At 41.5% G+C, this 24,702-nt stretch overlaps 1 protein-coding gene across 1 annotated transcript in view; it reads left to right on the top strand.

Moving 5' to 3' along the window:
• The first annotated feature begins 4,811 nt into the window (after positions 1-4,811).
• The window catches only part of LOC117040859 (ATP-binding cassette sub-family A member 5-like), a 53,035-nt gene continuing 33,144 nt past the window's right edge, over positions 4,812-24,702 (top strand). The window contains exons 1-10 of the mRNA XM_033138917.1: positions 4,812-5,286; positions 8,298-8,416; positions 9,151-9,355; positions 10,954-11,115; positions 11,671-11,768; positions 13,943-14,172; positions 17,493-17,634; positions 21,870-22,058; positions 23,202-23,349; positions 24,433-24,601. Coding sequence (XP_032994808.1) covers positions 8,312-8,416; positions 9,151-9,355; positions 10,954-11,115; positions 11,671-11,768; positions 13,943-14,172; positions 17,493-17,634; positions 21,870-22,058; positions 23,202-23,349; positions 24,433-24,601 — 1,448 coding nt within the window. The 5' untranslated portion in view covers positions 4,812-5,286; positions 8,298-8,311. The remainder of the gene's footprint in view (positions 5,287-8,297; positions 8,417-9,150; positions 9,356-10,953; positions 11,116-11,670; positions 11,769-13,942; positions 14,173-17,492; positions 17,635-21,869; positions 22,059-23,201; positions 23,350-24,432; positions 24,602-24,702) is intronic.

Here is a 24,702-nt window from a genome sequence, read left to right as displayed (position 1 = left end):
TTTTAGGGGGCTCAGTACTTTAAAAAGATGGTTGAGATACCACAAACAGATTGATGTTAACTGGTTGGTATTTTAACCTGGCAGATTTCCCCCAGAAGGGGTAAATCTGGATTGAATGGGGGGAAATGCAGGCAGGCATTTTGATGTCAAGGAGTAAAATTGTGGGGGTGCTTTAAATACGCTTCAAAAGTATGGTCTGTATGCAGCCTAGGAAAGCTTCATCACTCCCAAATTTACAAAAGTGGTATGTATGCAAAAACACATTTCTGAGCAAGACTCTCTTAAATGAGACTTTGGGGGCTTTTAAGAATTGATTTAATCTTCCACTGCACTAGATAGGTAGCTTTGGTTCTCTACAATTATCTTTAACTTGAAATTGGTAGCAAGGAGGTGAAGACCAGAGTGCAAATTGCTTGGCCTGCAGGGATATGAACAGCTATTGTAAAGTTAGGGATGTGAGAGGGGAAAGTAAGATTTGAGGGGAGATATAAATAAGTTGAAGGGCAGGTGTTGCCTGTTTTAAACAAAGACAACTTCCTTAAAGGGATATTTGCAAGTTGGAAAATGAGCTTTAACTAATGACAGCTTAGTGTCTCACGAGAATCAACTACATTTCTTCTTCCACACCAGGCTTTCTCCTTTACTGGGGACCTGTGCCCTGGCAAGGAAGCAGGGGGTGAGCGGACACTCCTTTGCCAATTCCTATGGAGACACCTATAAGGATAGAACAGATTGGGGAAAGAAAAATAGTAGAAAGGAAACAATCGATTTCCAGGACTTCTTACTACATGAACAGTGGGTCGCAAATGAATTATCTGACAAGGAAAAGCTTTTAAGTGGGAGTTGGTTTGGGGGAGTTGGTCTTGGGGAGGGTGGGGGGTCTCCCCCCACAGCCAACACCAAAGATGAAAGAGAGGGTAGAGGAGATTTAGATGGCACTGATTCAGCTATGAGTAGTGCAAAAATGTTGAGTGCAAGAAGAGGACTGTGCGCACATTTCGGATGTACTATAGTTCCTTAATCTTGATTGATGCTAATGGGTCACTAAGTACCCACGTTGGATATTCCGGTGGGCATGCTGTTACAATTTAAAGATTTAAATAATTTATTTGAATTATAATGCTAACAGCGCTGAAGCACTTTTGTGCCAGCAGCTGGAAGCAGAGTAGGAGGAAACTGAAGATGAGGACTAACACAGGACTTGGGTATAACAAGCTGCACTTTAATGCTTACAGCTTCCATAAATCTGCTCTCATACATATACATTCCAGTGTTACTGACAGCCTGTTTGCTGGCACTGGATGCCCCCAGCTTGCCTGCTGAGGGACACAGGAAGGAAGAATGGCATAAGACAAGAGCAGACAATTTAAACAACTCTGGCTGCTTACCCTCACAAACCTCATGCCATCTCAGAGAGGAACTGAGAGGTGTCTGAAGGGTATATGTTTTCCCCAAATATGGTCCCTGCCCTATGCCTGCACCCCAAGACAGTTTTGATAGAAAAGAGAACTGAAAATACAAGGTGGTGCAAAAGAAAACCAAGCACCCAGCTGGCACTTAGAAGGTAAAATTCCCCACTGGTTGTTCGCCTCATATTGTCTCCCTCTAGGCTCCAAGTGGTCCAGAAAGAAGTCTCCCCTCTGGTCTGCCCCAATTGCCCCACCCATAGACCAACCAGAGATGAGCTAATATGGCTGTGAGTGGAGACTGCAAGTGATAGGGTAGCCAGGTCACAGTGATATGACCCCAGCCACACCAACCCTTATCTGTCTTCCATCCTACTGCTCCCTTCTCTGGAGGGCAGGGGACTTCGCTTCTGCTAGCATTAAAGCATTTGTTGTTATGTGTGTTTGCAAATTATTAGACTCTCAAAACTATCAGCACTGCATCACTACAGGAACCTTGTCTATCTTAAAGCACTTTTTGTATCTGGCCTTCCTGCCATGACTGAAGTGTTTGAATTATGTAATCAATAATATTAAAATGGTCAGTAAATCATGCTGCTGACTGCTTTATGGGGAAGTCAGAAGCTGGGTCAGACCAAATGTCTATATAATTCAGTAGTTTGTTCTCACGATGACCAGCCAGATGCCAATGGGAAGCCCAGAAGCAGCGCAGAAGCCTAAGAGCACTTCACTGCTTGTGATTTGTTAGGAACTTGGTATTCAGATATTCAGAATAATAATTTTATTTATACCTCACCCATCTGGCTGGGTTTTAGTGTTAATATAGCCATCATAACTAGTAATATGTATAGCTAAGTTACTGGAGGAATATAGCTAAGGTAATTTGGCCTTCATAAGGTGTAATCATGGACATGATCCTCTGATCCATTTTTAAAGCCATCTGAGTTGGTGTTCCAACATTTCATGTTATGGAAGCAAATTTCATAGTTTCAGGATGACTCTGTGAAGTACCACTTTTGTGCTTCTCATAGGTACCTGGTTGGTCACACTGAGAACAAAATGCTGTAATGTTGGACCAATGGCTAGATACAGCAGACTCTTATGTACTTGTTTTGTCTGTCTAGTTCCAGATGTCTTGAGATGCATTTGGCATTGTGTTTTTTGAGCTGTTGTACCCCTCCCCTCCCCTCAAATGCTGTGTCAAATCACTTTTGAAACTGCCAGGGGTCTTTTCAGAAGCAATGCCAAACAACACAGGACTTGCTGTTCACACAGGACTTGCATGCACGGAGCATAACAATATTGCCTCAAGCCTCCGAACACAGTTACCTGATGACTTTTTATTTAACTCTATAAACATTTGGGACTACAGTACTCCTCCTGAACGCAAGAACTCACTTTACATATATTGTGAATCTAAATTTTCTTTTCACCGCGAAGGTGCATCTCTTCATTTCAGATTTTCAGAAAGGGTTTTTCGGAATCCAAGCTTTTCATGCTCATGAAGGAAGAGTAGTGGTACAGAGCTAAATAAAAAGTCTCGTTATCAGTAATCAGTTATCAGTTCCCCTCACACACACACCCTTTTGCACCTCTTGTTTAAGGCAGAGGCCATATCCTAAGGAACTTCGCTTCAGAGTAACATGCCCTCCAACACTTCTCGGTTGAAAATGGGGACATCTGATTCCATAATGATAATTTTAATATTAATACCCCACACATCTTACTGGGTTGCCCCAGCCACTCTGGGTTACTTCCAACACATTAAAAAAATAAAATACAGTAAACATAAAAAAAACCTATACAGGATTGCCTTCAGATTGGGGGGGGGGGGGTCCAATATCCCATGCTCTCTGACATTTCTCCAATGAAAATAGGTCGTTGTAAGGAAAAGTGGGACATTTCGGAATCAAATCAGAAGCTGGAACGGCTTCTCTATATCAGGGATGTCCCTAGAAAATAGGGAGGGTCTGGAATAAATAAAATGAATCCTTGAGGTTAATTTCATGGGCATAGCCGGGATTTTTGTTGGGGGGGGGGGCGGGTGACAGCCGAAGTTTTTGGGAAATCGCGGGTAAAAATACCTCCAAGAAGAGGACATTAACGGGGGTGGGGCAGGCTTCTGCTGGGTGAAGGCAAAAAGTCAGTTAATTGAGTACCCCTTGGCCACGCCCATGGTTAATTTGCACACACACACACACAGACACGGGAGGGGCAGAAGAACCTCGTTAATTGAATACCCCTGGGCTACGGCCCGTGGTTAATTTGCTTATTGGCTGCAGTGCACACAGAGAGACGAAGACGGAAAAGCGAGAGCAGCGAGGAAAGATGCCGTCTGATGGCATCAGCGGGGAGCTCGCCGGTCTTTGCCTCTGAGGCGGCGGCTCTACCGACAGCTTAGGGCAGCTGGGAACCAAAGGACAGGTAAGTTCGGCTCCGTGGTCCCCTCACCAAAGCCGCAGGTGAGCGAAGAAGAGCGGCGGCGGGAAGTAGCTGCTGCTGTCGCGTTTCCCTCCCTCCCGCCGCTCGGGGCCTGCAGAGACGCCGCCGCCACTCGCTGCTCGACCGGGAGCCTGCGGCCTGACGCAAAGGCCTTCCCGCCCGGAGGCAGCAGCTGCGCGCGCAGGCCGGGAGCGGTGGCACGGGAAGGAAACCGCCGTGAGGAGGAGCGACGCTGCGGTGAGGCGTAAAGGAGGGAGCCGGAGAGGGGGGGGGGATGCTGGAACCGTCGAGTTGGAAGGGACGGGAACCCCGAGGGGTCATCTAGCCCAACCCCGGTTGTTTGCAACACTAAAGCATCCATGAGGGGAAAGCAAGTGAGGGAAGGCAGGATACGTTAGTGTGGGGTAATAATAATAACAATAATTATTGCACCCCGCCCATCTGACTTGGTGGCCCCAGCCACTCTGGTGATAAGAGAGGAGAGGCTTTGGAGGTTTTTGGAGGGAAGGCGCATGGGCGTAGCCAGGATTTTTGGGGGGACGGCTCCTCAGATTTAAGTGAAGCAGCTTCCCCCCCCCCCCTTGGATACGCCCATGGGGTGGGGTGGGGTCTGTCCCACCGCAGCAGCAGTAGCAGCTGCACCTTCTCCAGATGCTTTTTTTGCCCTTGACTTGCGGGGCAAGGAACCGACCTTTGTGCTCTGAAAGGCGTCGCGGAGGCTGAGAGGAGGCTGGTGCATGGGTTGCCTTTTCGGGCATGGAGCCAGCGCCCTAATGCATCCCTCAAATCGACTCAGTCAGGCGTCGCTTGGAGACACAGTGAATAGGCAAAAAAAAGAAAGAAAGAAAAAAGAAAGAAAGAAAGCTTAGGGTGGGATGAAGGCCAGCAAGGAAACATTGCTCCTCTGTTCCAGTACCTGCCTGCCTCCTTGGGTTTTAGGATTGCCTGCTGCTGCTGCTTGAATCCTCTCCTCTCTGGGCTGCCATTTAGGTCAGACAACAGAGCCACCAGCCCATTAAGCTGCCTCCGTTGCCACCACCTGGTCTGGCTCCTTGGTGGCTGCTTGCTGCTGCTTTCTATTAATTGTCATCTTCCTTTCCCGGACTGCAGTGAGGAGGAGGACGTGATTGGCATGACACTACATTGGGGACCGAAATGCCAACCAGGAGACGGCAAGGCGATGATGAGCTGAAGTGTGGCTGAGGGCCAGTGGGAACACTGTGGCTGCTCTGCTTCCTGCCTGGGGTCTTTTAACTGCCTCCTGCTGACTCCTGTTCTTGCTTGTCCATCTTAAGACTTTCACATCCACGGGTGCGGCTGGTGCCAGACGTCATATAGGGTCCGGATTCTGATGTCTTGACTTTGGGATCCCAGAAGACCTGAGACGCAGGGATCCTGCATGTTTCTCTCCCTAGCAGATTGTTTTCAGTCTCCACAGGTTGGTTAATACTTTTTAAATTTAAAAAGCATTACTTTTTAATTAAGCATTTAACACCTGGCTGTTCTGAAAGGCTGCTGCCCAAGGAACTCGTTTAAGCAGGTGCTGTTGAGAGAGATGTACGGTGGAAACTGTTCAAGTGAAAGGGATGGTTTGTTTGTTTTTGCCATGGAGAAGGTAGAAAGTTCTTTTTTTCGTCTCATGGGAAGGATTTTGGAGAGAAGATCTGTTGCTAATTCTAGGCAAGTAAGGGAGGTATGTTTATTAGCCTGAGGTGGGGAGAAGGAGATTGTGCCAAGCTATATAAGAGGAAAGTTCTCCTGGATTTAATCCTGGATGAAGGGATCGATCTGGCATATGCTACAGAAACCTAGGTGGTGTGACACTGTGTCTTATTCTGTCTTGGAGATGTCCAGCTGCATTATCTGCAAAGCATCACAGGTGAATAAGATGGCTAGGGTCAGGCAAAACAGCTGTATTTCATAGGAATTCCATTTTCTTTTTTACCCATCAGTGTTGGGCTGTGATGAGACACTGAGGTTCTAACCATTTCTGTGGTGGTCTCAATTCTACCGTGTTGGAGATTTCTGGGCTGTTGGTCTGAGTGGGGGCTGCAATAATCCACATGAGGCCTTATTATACAAGGAGTGACTCAGGATTTCATAGCCACCATGGTAACCTTTGGACTGTCCTGTTATATAGGGAAAACAGATACATGGATCAGTTCATGCTCTTGATCTGTTTGGTGCCTTATCTGTATTGAGGTAGAACTGCTCTAGTGAAGGAGCCCTTTAGAATTAGTTCACTGTTGTGGGCCAGTCATTGCTTGATAAAGTTCAGAATCTTGCAATATCTGATTCCTTCAAGTGTGAGGAAATCTGTTCAGATGGTTGATAGCTATTAGTTTTCAGAATACCTTAAGAGATTCCTTATTTAGAATTACTTGCAACCCTGTCACCGAACCTTTGGGAGAGGGAGCTTATGTGGATAATCAATATTAACTTGTGATAGGTATGTTGATTGTATAGTGACTTGCCTGCCTATTTCAAAAATTCCAGATTAGTAGCCTATAAATGTGGTGAATGTCACAGTGCAGGAGAAGGGTCGACAGTTGTGGCACTCAGACACAGATGAATTGTGCGATCTAGGAAGAAAAACTAAGATAAGACAATGAAGTTCAGAACCTCCTCAGTTGTGTTTTCATAAGTGTTACTTATTGTAGAATATATTTTATATTCCACATTTCCTCTAAGCAGTTCAAGGCTATATGCTCTCTTCCCTTATTTTCCTTACACCAGCTCCGTGAGATGACTTAGTATGTGAGAAAGTGACTGTTCCAAGGTCAGCTAGTGAACATTGTGCTGAACTTTAGTCTCCCTAATCCTTATATAGCAAGTAGGATGGCCTTATATAGCACACTAACCACTATACCACGTATAACTAGATTGCATCTGTAAGGGCTTGTTCTACGCACAGGACCAGAACTGTGAGGGTCTATGTGTTTGCGTGATGAGTGAGTCAAGAGAAAGAATTTAGCTTTCTTAAAGCACCAAGGAACAGTTTGAAAATAGCTGTGCCTGTTGAAAAGAGATAAGACTCCATAATGGCCATTATGCCATTATGGCAGTATGTGGACCGAGAACTCCCAGAAGTGCAAGCTGGATTTCGAAGGGGCAGAGGAACCAGAGACCAAATTGCAAACATGCGCTGGATTATGGAGAAAGCTAGAGAGTTCCAGAAAAACATCTACTTCTGCTTCATTGACTACGCAAAAGCATTTGACTGTGTCGACCACAGCAAACTATGGCAAGTTCTTAAAGAAATGGGAGTGCCGGATCACCTCATTTGTCTCCTGAGAAAAAACTATGTGGGACAAGAAGCTACAGTTAGAACTGGATATGGACCAACTGATTGGTTCAAAATTGGGAAAGGAGTACGACAAGGCTGTATATTGTCTCCCTGCTTATTTAACTTATATGCAGAATTCATCATGCGAAAGGCTGGACTGGATGAATCCCAAACCGGAATTAAGATTGCCGGAAAAAATATCAACAACCTCAGATATGCTGATGATACTACCTTGATGGCAGAAAGTGAGGAGGAATTAAAGAACCTTTTAATGAGGGTGAAAGAGGAGAGCGCAAAATATGGTCTGAAGCTCAACATCAAAAAAAACTAAGATCATGGCCACTGGTCCCATCACCTCCTGGCAAATAGAAGGGGAAGAAATGGAGGCAGTGAGAGATTTCACTTTCTTGGGTTCCATGATCACTGCAGATGGGGACAGCAGTCACGAAATTAGAAGACGCCTGCTTCTTGGGAAAAAAGCAATGACAAACCTAGACAGCATCTTAAAAAGCAAAGACATCACCTTGCCGACAAAGGTCCGTATAGTTAAAGCTATGGTTTTCCCAGTAGTAATGTACGGAAGTGAGAGCTGGACCATAAAGAAGGCTGATCGCCGAAGAATTGATGCTTTTGAATTATGGTGCTGGAGGAGACTCTTGAGAGTCCCATGGACTGCAAGAAGATCAAACCTATTCTCAAAGAAATCAGCCCTGAGTGCTCACTAGAAGGACAGATCCCGAAGTTAAGGCTCCAGTACTTTGGCCACCTCATGAGAAGAGAAGACTCCCTAGAAAAGACCCTGATGTTGGGAAAGATGGAGGGCACAAGGAGAAGGGGACGACAGAGAATGAGATGGTTGGACAGTGTTCTCGAAGCTACTAGCATGAGTTTGGCCAAACTGCGAGAGGCAGTGAAGGATAGGCGTGCCTGGCGTGCTCTGGTCCATGGGGTCACGAAGAGTCGGACACGACTGAACGACTGAACAACAACAACAATGGCCATTTAAACGAGGGATAAAATAGAACTTGTGAATGAGCATCCAATATTAACTTTGTAGTAAGAGTTGGTTGTTTTAACTATTGTTGGGCATTTTTAAAGGTGCAAATTAATTAAAGGGCATTTTTAAAAGTGCAAAGGCACTCATGTATTGCTTTGCTTTACAGGCTACACATAAAAAATGTCTCCGGATCCTCCGAGACAAATGGGAGTGTGGCGACAGACCAGAGCTCTTTTATACAAGAACTGTCTAGTTAAATGGAGGACTAAAAAGGCTAGTGTTCAGGTGAGTTGATTTTTTTTTTATATGCTATTACGAGTTTGGAGTGCTAAGCTGTGTGCCAGACCACTCCAATCCCTAGATCCAGCGAGTTTTAGAATTCAATCAAGGCTTCTTATTCTGGGAATAGGCAGACTAGCCTCCTGGTGAAGTAATAACCTGGGTGGTGAGCCATTAAGGGGTTCGGTGTGAGATGGCAAATGGGTGGGGCCTCCTCCCTCAACAGACAAAGCCAGAGTTTGGAGTAGAGTTTTGGAGTGATATGAACTAGAAGTAAAGAAGCAAGCTGGAGAAAGAGTAAGAAATGTTCAATTTCTGTTTGAATCCAAGGCTGTGGCTAAGGGAGACAAAGACAAAGCTGTGGATAAGGGAGAAACAAGACACTTTTGGGGTGTTAATGCTGTGAACTTCATAGGCTCAGTTTGTATATATGTGTAAATAAACCATATATTATAAAGACATCAATCTCTTTTTCTTTAAATTTTAAGAGTTGCTAATAAGTTTTAAAACTATTAATACATGATGCAGAATTGCGAACCACTTTGAGATTTTACTATTGAGCAGTATGTACATTTTGTTACATATATCTCATTCATCTTCACGTTTTGTAGTAAATGATGCAGCCCGTTATGTGTACCTAAGCTGGTTGTCTTCATTGGGCCTGTGTGCATAAATGCAACTGTGGCTCTCTTGTTTCTTTTCTTCTTTTACCATTTAACTTATTTGTTCCCTATATACAGGAAGTCCTGATTCCACTTACCTTTTTAGGTTTGCTGATAATAATAAGCGTGATTCAGCCTAACAAAAGACATGATGAAGTTCCAGATTGTAATCTTGATTCTACGAGTTGCTCCAGCATCTCTGAGTTTATTATTGGCTATACACCAGTGACTAATATGACAAGAACAATCATGCATAAAGTGACTTCAGAATACTGCCCAGAAGGTACCATGAGTTGTCATGCTGCACTGTCTTTCATAAATTTGTCTTGTGTGGTTTTCCTTCCTGAATTTACTGGGAAATTACAATAAATGGAATGATGCATAAGACATCCGCAGGGGAAAGTATGTATCTTATTGCATAGATACTAAAAGTTTAAACCGCTTGAGTTTGTTGCATGTTTTGCTCATACTAAACATAGAAAGTAACAAAAAGAAGGATGTAATGCTCTTTAAAACTTAAACATAATTATGTAGCTAAATCTTCACTTCCTTTAGTTGCAGAGCGCACTACTAGACAATACAGTGGTATGCTTTTAAAGCTCAGTTTCACAGTTTTCATTTTGGCATTTTAAAACAATTTGTTTATTTCTTATTTGTACTGCATTTGTATATTTTTAGTATCAATTCAGGAGCTGTGAGAACTTTCTAAGATACTTTTTGCCTTATCCATTCTTGATATTTTAATTATTAGAGCCTTATGTTGTATTAGGGGTATTGCTGGATACTTGAAAGAATTTGGGTATAGGTTTGTGACACAATTTGCATAATATTTTCATATGTTAACCTTTTAAAGAATGCTTTTAGAGCAGGAAAAAAGTTGTGGCTCTTGCTGTCAGCAATTGATCTGATCTATGGGGCACCAGCAAGATTTTCTAGGCCCAGCTCAATATATGTATTCCACACTCTTTCCACCTCACCCTCCATAAGCAGAATAGAGTTGACCTTCTCTGTAGGTTGCTTCTGTGTGGAAGATACGGGCTCTGTGATGATATTGCCAGGTTTGGCAGTGCTTCAGTGGGTGATACTTGCGCCGTATCTAGCATAAAGTGCACAATACACAACTAATGAACAGCCACAAAGGAAAATGAAAAAATCCTCCCATTTTGGAAATAAAAGAAAGCCATGCTCATCTATAGCAGGGATGGGGAACCTGTGGCCCTCCAGATGTTGAATTACACCTCTCATTGGGGGAGGGCCTTAGCTTAGTGACAGAGCATCTGCTTTGATACAGATAGCCCTGGGTTCAATTCCCAACATCTTCAGGTAGGTCCAAGAGAGATTCCTGCTTGAAATCTTGAAGAGCTTCTGTCAGTCGTCAGTATAATAATCATCATTTATTTATGTGCTGTCTTTCCATAGGAAGCCACACTCAAGGCAGCTAAAAATATAAAAATATGCATAATTTACTAAGTTACAAAATACAACAAAATGTAAACAGTCAAACAAAAAGCTAATTAAAACATCACTAGGTGATATACTAAAAATAATTCATAAAAGGTCTAACAAACAATAGAATACACAAACAGTCCCAATAACAGTAAAAAAAAAACACCACACCTCTTGAATTAAATATTTACCCCAACAAAAGCCCCTAAACAGCCCATCTCCCTGATAGTCTCTGGGCATTCTGAGCAGCATGTCTTTCTGAACTCATGGCAAGGTGGATCTCTGTCACCTTCAACAGTAACCGTTTCTGTCACTCCCCTGGTACCTTTAGCAGTAGTAGCATAGAGATCTCTGAACTAGATGGACCCAGTGGTTTGACTCTGTATTAGGCAGCTTTCTACAAAAAAGTAATCAAGTAACTTTGCTATTTTGCAGCCGAAGATGCAAGAGAATTTCTAAGTGAGGCAGAAATGGAAGAGGCTAGTCTTCAGGACCCAGAAAACTTTGTGGGTGTGATTTTCAATGATTCCATGTCCTATCACCTCAGATTTCCTACTGTAGTGGCTCCAAGATCTTTAATCCTCACGGAATCAATAGGTAAGTTTAAATAAATAAATAAATAAATGTGCTTGATAATTTTAAAGTACAAAACGTAGATGTTTGACCTTGTCTTGAAAATGGAGACTTGGGGGGAAGTCAACAATAATAATATGAGAAAACTGTTTTAATAGAAATAGATATTTAGGAATCCTTTCCACATGATTATTTTAGGTCCTGTTTGCAAGCTCCCAGATTTTCAAGATACTTGCACAATTGGCATTACTCATTAAATAGAGTTTATTGTGTTACAATTTCAGTCATAGGAGTGGCTTGCAATAGCAAGACTATCTGCTACTACTTGTTTTGCCGATTGTGTATAGCTCTGCATGGCTATTTTATTAATTTCTGAGCATCAGTATCTTGATCCTCTGCATGAATTATAGGGCAATCTATCCATGCTGGTATGGTATCTAGAATGGTGGAGATGAGTAAATTAATAAGTTTTTAGAATCTGCATGTATAGTGCAGAAACCTAATGTCAACCCAACTTTGATGCTTTTGAATAATTAACAAAGTTTAGATTTTCCTTCGTATGCTTTGATTTTTCCATAGCCAGTTGTTCAACCCCTTCCAAAATGTGTGAAGCTGAAACATACTGGCATTATGGATTCACAGGCATACAGATCTACATTGATGCAGCAATTATAGAGGTAAATATAAATAATCAGAATGTGAGCAGTTCTGGATCACCATTATTTTGTAATAGCTGACATATCAAAAAGTATTATGGGTTTTTTTCTCTTGTATTTCAGGATATTTTATATAATGGTGTGCTTTGCACATCATGCTAAGCCAAATTGGAAATGTGTGGGCTCCTGGATAAGAGGTCATAGCTGCTTTCATGATTTAGCTCTCCCCAGACAAACCACGAACTGCAACCAAGGCTGCTTCTGTGGTTTACAGCTCACGGCTTGTCTGGGAAAGCGAAACCACAAACACAAGTTTGGATGACATGCCTAGTCAGCAGCACAGTACAAAACAGTTAGGGAAGAGCAAAGCAGCTCTAATCTCCTTTCTGAGAAGTTTGTTTGTTTGTTTGTTTGTCTTAATGTGATGTGTGAACAAATGCAATGATGTGCTTTCCCCTAAGGCATGATAGTAACAGTTCCGTTCATCACTGAATGTTAAGTTTAGGCAATGATTTCCATCAGGATATCTGTGTCAACTGTTAATGGCATATAATTTATTCTGAATGATACCATATACATTTATGCAAATGAATACTGTATACATACCCCTAAGGAACTATGGCCAGTTATGGATCCCTGTGTATATACGTAGTATAAATCTATGTGTTAAAAGCCATGATTTGAATCTTGAGTTAGCTTTCTGCAAATGTAAGTATTCATTCTATTCAAGGAAGAAACAGTGGGAGGAGGCAGTTTTTTGCTGATTACCTCCTTTCCTATGCAGCTCACCTTGCATGTTGTTTTAGAGAGTTGTGGAAACCTTCAGAGCAGAATTAAAGGTGGGGCATGGGAGTTTTATAGGCAAGGGGTAATTAGTCAAAATTACCTCACCTCTCTTCTGCCAGTGGGAGTATCCTCTGAGTCGAGTTCTACTCACATGAATTTGTATTTGACACCTGTATGTAACCTTTAATAGACACTGTAGCAATTACCAATATGTATCCAGCAAACACTACTTTGTATTTTTCCCTCTCTTGAACCAAGTGAAAAAAAAGTTTGTGAGGGTCACCACTAAAATTTTATTTATGATTTATAAACCACTATTTAAGCACGGCACATACATTTATCAAGAAAACACTGTTAAAATTCACAAAGTTGTCAAATACAGTGGTGCCTCGGTTTTCAAACATAATAGGTTCCGGAAGACAGTTTGAGATCCAAAACATTCAAAAACCAAAAACTCATTACGGAAACCTCAATAAGGAAGCCGCGTGGCATGTTCAACTTCCAAGGTGAGTTCGAAAACCAAAGCGTTTACTTTTGGGTTTATGGCATTCGAAAATTGAAGTGTTTGCCAATGGAGACGTTCAAAAACTTAGGCACCACTGTATACATAAAATAATCAGTAAAACTTTTAAAAACAAATATAGATACCTAAATTATGCATCTGAGTAGGTTTGCTGAAATAACAGTTTTCAGCCGGCATTTATAAGAAGTGAAAGTGCCTGCCTAATGACAATTGGCAGGGAATTTGAAGGTATAGGGGCTGCCAGACTAAAAGATTGCTTCACTACAATGGGTTCATAGATCTAGCAATTGCTTCCTTTGTTGTTGTTGTTCAGTCGTGTCCGACTCTTCGTGACCACATGGACCAGAGCACGCCAGGCACGCCTATCCTCCACTGCCTCCCGCAGTCTGGCCAAACTCATGCCAGTAGCTTCGAGAATACTGTCCAACCATCTCATCCTTTGTCGTCCCCTTCTCCTTGTGCCCTCCATCTTTCCCAACATCAGGGTCTTTTCCACCTGCTTCCTACCACACTGCTATTTTAGAACTTTGAGAAATTAAGACTTCCAGTTCATGAATATCTGGGTAATTAGTGCTGCATAATTTATGTGAACTGATATTCTGGATGTAATTTATAAAGATTGCCATACCCGCTTTTGGGAAATGTGAACTTGGTGAAAGCAGAACATGACAAACTCTGGGCGCTCACTATACCTTGTAAACAAAATGCTGCTGTGAAGAATTCCTTTTGAGTTTCATGGCAGTAAGTTAAATTTGGTATAAAGACTAGTTAAAGCAATGAGATTGGTATTTGCAGATTTACAGTTTATTTTGGAAATAAAAAAATGCCTATTGAAATAGCTGCTACATTAATTTGAAATCTGATTTTAACATTTCATTTTTCTTAGTTGAAGACTAATAAATCAGTTTTGGAAGAACTGGAATCAGCAAAAGCTGTCAAGATGGGAAAGTCTGCTGTTGTGGAAATAGATAATTTCTTTCGTGCAGTAATCTTAATTTACTTAGTTATTGCCTTTTCACCTTTTGGCTATTTTTTGACTATTCATATTATGACAGAAAAAGAGAAGAAACTGAAAGAATTTTTAATGGTAATGGGACTTCAAGACACAGCTTTTTGGTATGCATATTTCTTAGTTCTTTGATGTTAATGCAACTTTTGTTCTATTTATTTAGTTATCTCATATCACTGCATTATGCTACTCCAGGAAGAAGCAGCACATAAGTTAAGCCAATTTAAGAAAGTTTATAAAAGGAAAGTTTCCTGTGCCTTCCTCTCCTGCTCCAGCCATCTGAGACTTGGTACTGGTTTACAAAGCCCTATTATAACAGCTTGGGACCAGGATACCTAAAAGATCATCTTGTCTCTTATATACCCAGCCAGTGGCTGCACTCTGCAGTTGTATTTTTATTGTTAAATCACATTGGGATGTTTTGTGGCAAGTGATTCACAAATGTAAATATATATGCGTAAGCGAGCCTCTCCAGAGAATCCAGAATGCTGCAGTGCTCCAGAACATGTTGCACCTGTTGAGGCAAGGGAGAATCACTAAAAATTAGAAACCCTCCATCAACCCTCCCACATTGTTCAGGAGGACCCCCCACCCCAACATTGCAGTTGTTCACCAGAATCTCTGGTTCTTGCATAGAGTTGAATTTTCTCCACCACAATTATGAGTTTAAAAGCTTTCATGCGGAACAGTCTTAAGTATTAGTTATAATAAGGTAAATGTTACGAAATAAGAAAGTAACGCATTACAAACAAATAATGGGGTTCAGTCCTTTATACAGTTTAATAAACTTTCCCCTCTCTGGTCCCAGAGGGAGAACCTGAATTTACTCATATTTGCAGAGCTTCTCTGCAACTCTTCTGATAATGATTCTGCTGCTATCAAACACCAACAAACTCACATACAGGCTTAGGTTTCAGCTTCCTGCTGTGAGTTTCTGGTAATGAGTCATCAGATAACTTATCTTCCTGAACTGGAAAAATGCCAGCCTTTTCTGCTGCTTTTGCAGCATTTTAAATGTAGCGCAAACACAGCATGTTATGTGCTTTTAAACTTATAACTTTAACACCCTACACCCCCCAACCCCTCTGGAAAGGTTACAGGAGTAAGGAAGGCACAGTATTTTTTCTTCTTCTATGAATTTATTTTGTTTTAGGATCAAAGCTAACATCATCATGGTCTTCTTGTGACAGTTTTTCTATGTAAACATCTTTGGTTAATTTAAGTGGTCCCATTTGTGTGATAACCTTAAGACAGTGAGCCAAGCTGCATGTGATATGCATTATATGATCAAGGAAATGGGCATGTAGAAGACTTTGGGGAAACGATTTCCCCATTTTAGATATGGAAACATAATGCCAAAGCCTGAGAAATGGCAACACACAAAGCCGCCTCTCTGTCTCTGTCATGCACCAGAAGAGCTCATACAGCCACACATAAAATAAAAACTGTTTCCGTCTCTCCCTAAGTAATCAGATGTTAAGGCACAACAGGGTTGCTGTTGCCCTCATCCCTGTCTTACAAGCTGCATGGAACATTTGGTTGGCTATTCTTGTGAACAGAATGCAGATCTAAATGGGAAAAGTCAATATGTCCAGTGAGTAGAAGACAGAGGTCAGCTTTGAGCCCCAAAACGTCAAACACCTCCTTTCAGTTAAGATTTGTTGTTGCAACACAGCATATATTTGCATTATATTGCATTACAATTCCCATGATAGAATTTACATGTGTAGGCTACTTATACAGATATTAATATGAATGTATGGCCCAAAGTAGTTTTCCAGATAGCATGCGTAAGCTATTGAGACTGTGTCTTACTTCTGAGCAGATATGCAGATGCTCATTCTGCAATCTACAGGTATTTTCTGTGCTGTTACTGTCAGTGATCTTATCTATATTACCTGTCATTTAACTGCACACTTTTAAGCCTTCATTTCATCCCTACTCTACATTTCAGTTTGTCTCCATTTATTTCCTCTAGTTTGTTTATCTTCTCTATAGCCAAATCAATTTCATTTCTCTCCTCTAATTTTCTGTTCAATTTTATTTCATTCCCATTCATTTTTTCTTGTAGCCAAGTTTATGAAAACCCCTCTTTCTGCAGTTTATTGTTTGAGATTACCACATGATTAAAAAATACCTATTATAAAATATTGCTGCTATAATAAAACACTTGTGGAATGACCACCACTCTGAGGGCTGTCATGCACCAGCATTGTGCATTCACTTGTTGTAAAAATGTCAACAGTCTTTTTGCCCCAGGTTTTGAGACAAGTTAGATAGAATGTCAATTATACAAACTGTCATTCATTCCCTGCTGCCATAAAAAGTTTGAGTGATTTATTAAAATAGACAATATCCATTTTGCCAGATAACATCATTGTGTGAAGTGCATGGTATATTAGGAATGGAAATAGAACTACATGCAACTGGAATATATGGGTGAGCGCTCCCAAGATCACCTTGGATTAAATTGGAAATTGTCCAGGTCTGCCCAAGACATTTTGGCACCTGAGGCGAACCACAAAATGGCTCTTCCTCGCCAGAGAAGTAGAGAGGAATGGAAATCTACATCAGGAACAAGGGGGAAGGAAATAAAAGCAACCTTGCTCATTTGTTAAATTGGGAGTCAAAGGGGCTAACTTTGAATCGGCAAGAGGCTGCTGTAGAGGCAGCATGGGAGGGGCTGCCGAGGAGGCGACAGATTCAGCCTCTAAGGAGCACATTGCAGCCATCACTGCCATCATGGCAGCAGCAGTAGCAATGGGCGATGCATTCTTTGGAGGCCAGATCTGCTGCCCCTGTGGATCCTACCACCCAAGGCAGTCACCTCACTTTGCCTCATGGGTGAGTTGGCCCTATCAAAAGCCCTTTCAAAAATGTTGGATCACTTTTCTGAGCCACTGCGAAGCTGGCAAAATGATGGACCTCCTTTCCAGCTTGTGAGGTCTGCAGGGACAAGTCCTGTTCACTTTTAATCTCTGGCAGACTTCACAAAATGGGAGGACCTCCATCATTTTGTCCTCAGGTCATATGTATTGCTTGTACCCCAGTGATGTGCAAATGATTCCTTCCCAGAGAAGCCTTTCACTGGCAGCAGACAATACATGTACCACTTGTTTCAGTGGAAATGCCCACATAAGATCTAAGCCTAACATTAACTTATTTTCTTCCCATGAACAACCTACCCAGCAAAAAAATTATTTTATTGGTTTGTGGCTTACTATGTACATTGCAAGTATTTTAGATGAATATGAAATAATTCATCTTGTCATGCTTACTGCGATTCTGTGCTTCATTAATTTCAGGCAATGGTCCGTTTGAGAGTTAACACTTTTTAATAGTATTGACTAATATTTAGCTTCGACTTAGTAGTTCGTATAGATAACTTTGAATTCATGAGCCTTCATTGTGTTTTCCCTTTTTCTAGGCTTTCTTGGGTCTTGCTCTACACCAGTCTGATTCTTGTCATGTCCCTTCTCATGTCGGTTATTGCAACATTTTCTTCGCTCTTTCCCCAAAGTAGCAGCTTTGTGATATTTCTTCTTTTTTTCCTATATGGATTATCCTCCGTAAGTGTGTATGTATGTGTGCTTGCTCATTGCCAATATGCTGAAGCTACGTGTTTTAGGATTGTCCTTCCTGTTGACATACTTATAGAGGTATCTATGATGGTGTTTCACAGGTACTCACTAATTTAGGGATAATCCCAGGGACGTTCAGGCAAGGTGCTATGGATTTCCACCAGAATAATGTTACTTCTACCCAGATAAAATGTAGCAGGTCTAACAGATACAACTACAGCCTCCATGGCAATTCTGCCACCCCACCAATCACAACATTGAATGCTGATAGCTTCCCCACATTAGCCATCCATGGAAGGATCCGGTCAACAAGAGTGATGGCAGAAGGAGCCCATCATGTAACCCTAGCTAAAACACATATAAAATATAACCCACCAGCCCCAAAGGCATCACAACACTGTGCCCAGTATAGACCAGTATGGTATAGTGAGCAGGAGCATAATAGCTGATATGTATAGTGAAACCCTTCAGGGATTGCTTGTTATTGAGAAGGGTTATAAATCCTCCTAATAGTGCTACACCGGCAGTCTGCAAACAAGCATATTTTGACAGACAAGCACACAAAGTCATTCAAGGAAGGACCGGCTGCTCTGATAACAGCACCATCACAATGCCTGCATGGAGGACCCATGGATTCCCAAGGAGTTTTAAGCTGAATTGGACAATAATGCTCCCCCAGAGATACAGATTTTGGGATGAGCAAGCTATTTGGAAAGGACAGGAACATAAGTCATACCTCTAGATACGATCGTTGCGGGTTGCGAACGGCGCGGGTTACGAATGCGCCAAACCCAGAAGTACCAGAACGGGTTACTGCTGGGTTCGGTGGTTCATGCATGCGCAGACGCATCAAATGACGGCATGCGCAGACGCGCCGAACATGCACACACGTGACGCTCAGGATGTGGACTGCTCAGGATGCGAACGGGGCTCTGGAATGGATCCTGTTCACATCCAGAGGTACCACACTGTACACATAAGGAAAAGCAAAGACCTCAACAGGATGCTCCTGGAGGCCATCTCTAGCACCTTGTTTTTAATGCAGCAGAAATGAGCTATGCAGTATGTAGCGGGAGATAGCAGGACCCAACTATATAAACCAGGACTAAGAGAATTCTTAAAGAACCCAGCGCAAGTTTAGTATGCATGAGGTCTCACGTGGGTACAGTCTCTCGCAAAAAGACTGGAAGACGGCATACCTGAGGCAAAGCAATGTGGCAGCCAATTGAAAAAGGTGATGTGTGGACCTTGTGGAACCCATAGAGCCAATGGTTTGTCACTTTTGCTCAGCCCCCTTTATCCCATCCTGTCTATTTCTGCCTTCAGTGCTACGTGCCTTCTTTGCTCCATCTGATCTGGCAAGGAAGAGGGCCTATACTAGGCATAATTGGAGTCGAGTGCTCCACTTCTCAGTCCCAAAGATAGCTGTGCTTCTCAACCTCTGCTGGTATGCGTTGAGGTCCCACCTTCATGGCAAACATCCCCTCTTCCTGCACAGTGTGTACGTACCCTGAGTTGGAGACAATATTGGTTGCCGTTGAAGGAGAAAAGATTATTGGGAGTTTACACTGTCCATATTGTAGCAGCGGGAGAGGATTGGACAAAAATGAGAGATCTGGAGAAGTAATGTTTCAGGCATGGATTCCTGCCTCCCCACCCCCCACCCTCTGGGCTTCCGTTTAACTGTGTGTGGTGGCCAATGGTAGCAATGGAAGTTATTGTGCATTATCTGGGATCCTGAGAGACAGGGTACTTGCAAGAATTCTGAAAAGATACACATGATCTTAACCTTTTTAACTGCACAAACAGTAAACATACAGGGCTAATAATGTTTTTTCATCATAGTTTCCAGAGTTGTTCTGTGATTTAAGTTCTCTAGACACATGCACAGAGTAGTGTCACTTACCTAGTTGTCTCAACTGTGTTGTCCCTGTCTGAGTCTTATATACTGCTGTTGGTGTGTCATGATTGCCTGCAAAATTTGTTGAGTTCCTCTCCTTGTGTAGTGCAGAAGGCAGTAATGTTGAGATATCCATTTTCTGCAGCAGGAGTCTCTGAACTAATAGAACCTCTTTTGTTGTAATGTTACACCACAATCAGGATTAACATTTTAGTCAGAACAGGATTCCACTCCTTCTGTAGCACACTATGTAGGCATACTGTTATGCCAGCACAGTCATGGCGCTGTGGTCTAAACCACTGAGCCTTTTGGGCTTGCCAATCAGAAGGTCGGCAGTTCGAATCCACACAATGGGGAGAGCTCCCATTGCTCTGTCCCAGCTTCTGCCAACCTAGCAGTTCAAATGCACGCCAGTGCAAGTAGATGGGAAGCAGATGGGAAGTCAGGGCAGGACTATTAACACTGGTGTCGTGTGTGGGCAGTACTCTGTTCCCATCGCCAGTCTATCCACAGCATTCTGCACAAGGGTGGCCTTACATAAAGCACGTTTCTGATTTATCTGTGTTTCTCGGCGCCAAACAGGATGTGACAGGGTTGGCACCCATATACGTGTCTGCCGTTTTTGTTCAGATGCCAAGTGCAGTTGGAGGGGCAGTATATCTTTTATGTGAAAAGGCACACTCGGGGAGAAGAGTGAAACTCGCCATCACCTTCACTGTGCTTTGTTTCATTAAGCAGTCTTCTTCCAGCTCAGCTTTGATACTGGGACAATTGGGTAGAAGAATTGAGCTGGGTAGAATTGCTTGAAGCAATGGAATGTGGTGCTGGTGGGAGTTGGGGGGAACAGACTGTATTTCTTTTCATGTAGTCCTCTTTCCCACCATGACATGTGAATGTGCCTAAGACCCTTATGATTGCCCCATCTCGGTTATTTAGACCAATTTGTCCATTCCTATTTCAGTCCATGTGTCTTTTGCATGTATTCACTTATATGCCCATTCTGTCCCATTTCTGTATTAATTTACTTTCTTAAAAAAATGTTTGCACAACAATTTGCATATGAATAAGTGTTCTTGAATGTATTTTATCTCAAAATGTTAAAACTTTTTTGAGATAAGCGCTGTGTTGCAACATTCAGAGAAGTGATAAAAATAGCAATGTTCTGTTCCACACACTAGTCCAGGAGTTTTGGATTAGGTCAATTCATATTGGAATTCGTAAAGATCGGATTTCTCAAGCATACCTATGTTTAGTTTGGTCCAAAGTCTTCTGGCTCCTAACATTTAATATATGGAAACTTCTATTTATAGCAAGAAGAGAAGGTGGTCTGTGGGTACTGATTTTGCACTTATTCCGAAATTATTAATATAGCATATGTAAATGGACTGTATATTCAAGGGCCTTTAAAGTCAAATTCTGATCTGGTTCTCTGTTCTGCACATGCTGCCCAATGTTTACATGAAAGGTTTATATGGTCTGCATATGGTACAATCAGGCCTCTGCTTCTGTGGGCTGGCGTCTGTACCATCAGCCAGTCTCGGAATCTATCTGCAATTCCTTCTGCCCCTTGAGAAGATACTGCTTGTGTTGAGAACAATAACCTCCCCCCCCCCAACCCCCAGGAATAATAACATATTGTTTATAATGGATTTTAATTTTAAACTTATTTGGGAACCAATGTTGGCCAGAAAATGGGATATAAATGTAGAGTTCTGCTCATGGGACATCTCATTCATGGACGAGCGTGGCAGGTGTCTCAGAAGGCTGTCGTGGGAAGAGAGAATTGGGAAAGTTCCCTCCCATCCCACTTCCATGAGCAGCAGCTTCCACAGCCCATCCTTTCATGGAATCAAAGCAAAACACGTAATTGCTTAACTTTGAAAACCTCATTAAATGTAAGAGCTGCACTGTGATTTGAATTATTTGAATTGCATCTTGGCCATTCACTGTCTTTCTGAACCTTAAATCTTAATTGAAAGAGATCATTTTTGAAAAGGTGACTTGTTTTTATTGCAAAAGGATCATTCCTTTAAAATCACATTATATTTTGTTAATGTGCTCCTTGTTACCTTAGATTTCCCACTCTGATTTCATAACCAATTTGGTAAGTTTTGATGTTGCAGTTTGCCAAAGGAGATAGTACTCTTAGGAAGAAAATACTTAGCCTGTTAGCCAGCTGATGTCTTTCATTAGCATATTATATTGTCTTTAGTAAATACTAAGTGATACAATAATTATGATTGTCGCATATAAAAATTGAGATTCTAGTAATTTTAATCAAGTCCTATTGTGCACTGAAAATATGCTTTCTATTTCTGTTTAGATTTCTTTTGCATTTTTGCTAACCTCTCTTTTCAAAAAAGTGAACTATGCTGGTTCAGCTCAGTTTTTCACAACTGTGGCTTTTGGTGCTGTGGGCTTGAGCATTGCCCTGTTGGAAGATTTTCCAAAGACTTTTGTGTGGTCACTAAGCCCACTGTGTGAATGCCCCTTTTTAATTGGTGTTGTACAGGTTAGTAAAGTATTTGTTTGTTACTGTGGCATGCACCCATCAATGTGGTTCTAATATGAGATGTGATAATACTTTAAATCTTTCATCTTGGAATAAAGTATGTAACAAACCAAGAACTTGCTTTGAACTTTTTATATATGTGTTTCTTGTTGTTTTCTAATCCGTTATTAAGTAGACATTTTAACCGATGAGAAAAATCAACTGTAATAAGTAACACATTTGTCAGAAGTTCAAAGAACATTGTGTGTAACAGACTTTTTCTGTTAAATTTTACAGTTTCCTGTCATAACTGTGTAGTTTTCAGTGTATCACAAGCAGACTTTTGCTAGCATAGCAGATCACCTTACAGTCTCCACCTCTGCAGTCTCTTGTGCACCTCAAACATTTTCTCTAGAGGCTCTCCCAACTCTCTGGAGCAGATTTTGAGGGTGCAGGGTGGGAAAAAGAAAGGCAGAATTCCGTTGTATGAGCAGAAGTCAGCTTTACAGCCACTGAGTTTTTCTTCTGGGTCAGATATTAATCCAAGCTGTAGAAGAACATCTTACCATTCCCATCTAGCAGCTATGATGGTAACAGTGAACTTCCCTCTCCACTTCTTTTTCTGTTCCACTTTCCCTGTTGTCTGGAATGCTGCCACAATAGCATTTCATGTCTGTGAAACCCTGATGTTCGTTTGGGCATTTTGTAGTTGGAGGAAATTATGCTTCCCGGGGATCCAGGAAAGGGAAGATCTGGAAGAGAGGGGGAGGAGAATGGTTGGGAGAGAGAGACAGATGCATTCAACCTTCCCTTCTGGTGCTGTGGCCACAACTGCCATAAAGGTGGAGGAGAGAGAAAAATGGCATCTCACTGCTCAACAATCTTTGCTGCCTTACCAACCATGAAGTATACAGGATTGAGTACTCACAGGGGATCAGCAGTTAAGAATGAATTTAGGACTGGAGGTGGGGGGGGGGGTAGCTTGAATGTTCTCTGCTTTAGCTCATAATTGTCTGCTCAAATGAGGAACTTTGTCCATCATCCCTACTTATGATGGCAACTTGATGATGATCATCAAGGTTTATATAGTGTTACATTATTTACCTTAACTATTTTAGTAAACTAATGTTATCACGTAGCTGCAATTTTTATATGTGTTTGCAGGTGATGCATCTGGAAGATTATGAAGAAGGAGCTATTTTCTCCCATATAACTCATGGCCCTTATCCACTAATTATTGCTTATACACTATTGACCCTTGATAGTATGCTTTACCTGCTCCTAGGGATTTATTTCGATCAAGTGATTCCAGGTATGTTAGAATCAAAGAAAAATACAAAAAAAAACCTGAACAACATCAAGGGTTTGGTTACGCATTAATTATTGTGACACATATTATATGTGGTAGAATACGGTACTCATTTTAAGTGTATCATCATCCTTACCCCAAATGCTGAAATTGTGCCCATACTATAAATCTTCATTCTCAACCACTTTAAATTCATTCTAATCATTTGGGAGATACGTTGCAGAACCAAAATGCCTGGATATGTTATGACCTCTGGGCACTATCGAAATTGCCAGTTCATATACAATGTATGTGATTTACAATCCCCACTGGGATTAATGCAGACTGGAACCTGTTAATCATATACCCCCAAACTACCCAAACTGTTAGTTATATTTCATAATTCCGGTATATATGTTTCTGGTCTACTAATAAATAATAGTAAATTACCCACATATCTGTCTGTGCTTAATAAAACCATCCTGATCTGAATGGACAACTATTATTATCACTGGCTGAACAATAGTTGACAAAATCACTTTTAGTATCTTCTGTGTTAATTAAAGAAATTTGCCTATAATTTGCATACATGGTCTACTATTCCTAAGCGTGGTACAAGTCATACATCTACACATCATAAATTGAAGTTGACAGGGTGCCTAAGCATTTTGATAAATACAGAAAGTCTGAATGTGCCTTTTAGTATTCTATGCTGTTTCTCTAATACTCCTGTAGGTTTCAGAAATGCTCGTTAATCGTGGGCATTTTAAATGCAAAACTTTTATATTCCAAACCTCCTTAGACTTGGAGCCAAGAAATAAACAGAAATAAATAGCACATCCATATAAAATTAAAGCAGAATTTCAACTTGCACATAGTGTGTATGTATGTCTGCGGCACCAGAGATGTATTTGTAATTTATGTTAAAAATTACATGCCAGTCTGTAGCACTGGAAGATTTCCCGGGTTACAAAATAAGGGATATAGTTTGCACAAGTCTAAAAATTAGCAAACTATAAACAGAAAACAGAAAACAGCCCAAACATGTAATTATACTGTGTAATCCATATGTTTACAGATCCTTTCTCATCTTTTTTTACCCCTCAGGGGAATATGGATTGCGGCGAAGCTTTTTCTTCTTCCTAAAGCCCTCATTTTGGGTAAAGCGAACAAGAAATTATAAGGAATTATATGAAAGCAGCATTAATGGAAGCTTAGAATTCAGTGAGATTGTTGAGCCTATATCTTCCGAATTCCAGGGAAGAGAAGCTATTAGGTATGATGGATGATGCTGAAGTTTAACTTGAACCTATTGTCAGTTGCTAATTATTTTTGCACTTAGAAAGAAACTGGCTGTGTTTGCATGAAATGATAAAG

This window comes from Lacerta agilis, chromosome 2, assembly GCF_009819535.1.
Source record: "Lacerta agilis isolate rLacAgi1 chromosome 2, rLacAgi1.pri, whole genome shotgun sequence".
NCBI lineage: Eukaryota > Metazoa > Chordata > Lepidosauria > Squamata > Lacertidae > Lacerta > Lacerta agilis.
The sequence above is the reverse complement of the archived record's forward strand: the minus strand, read 5'-3'. Positions and strand labels throughout refer to the sequence as shown.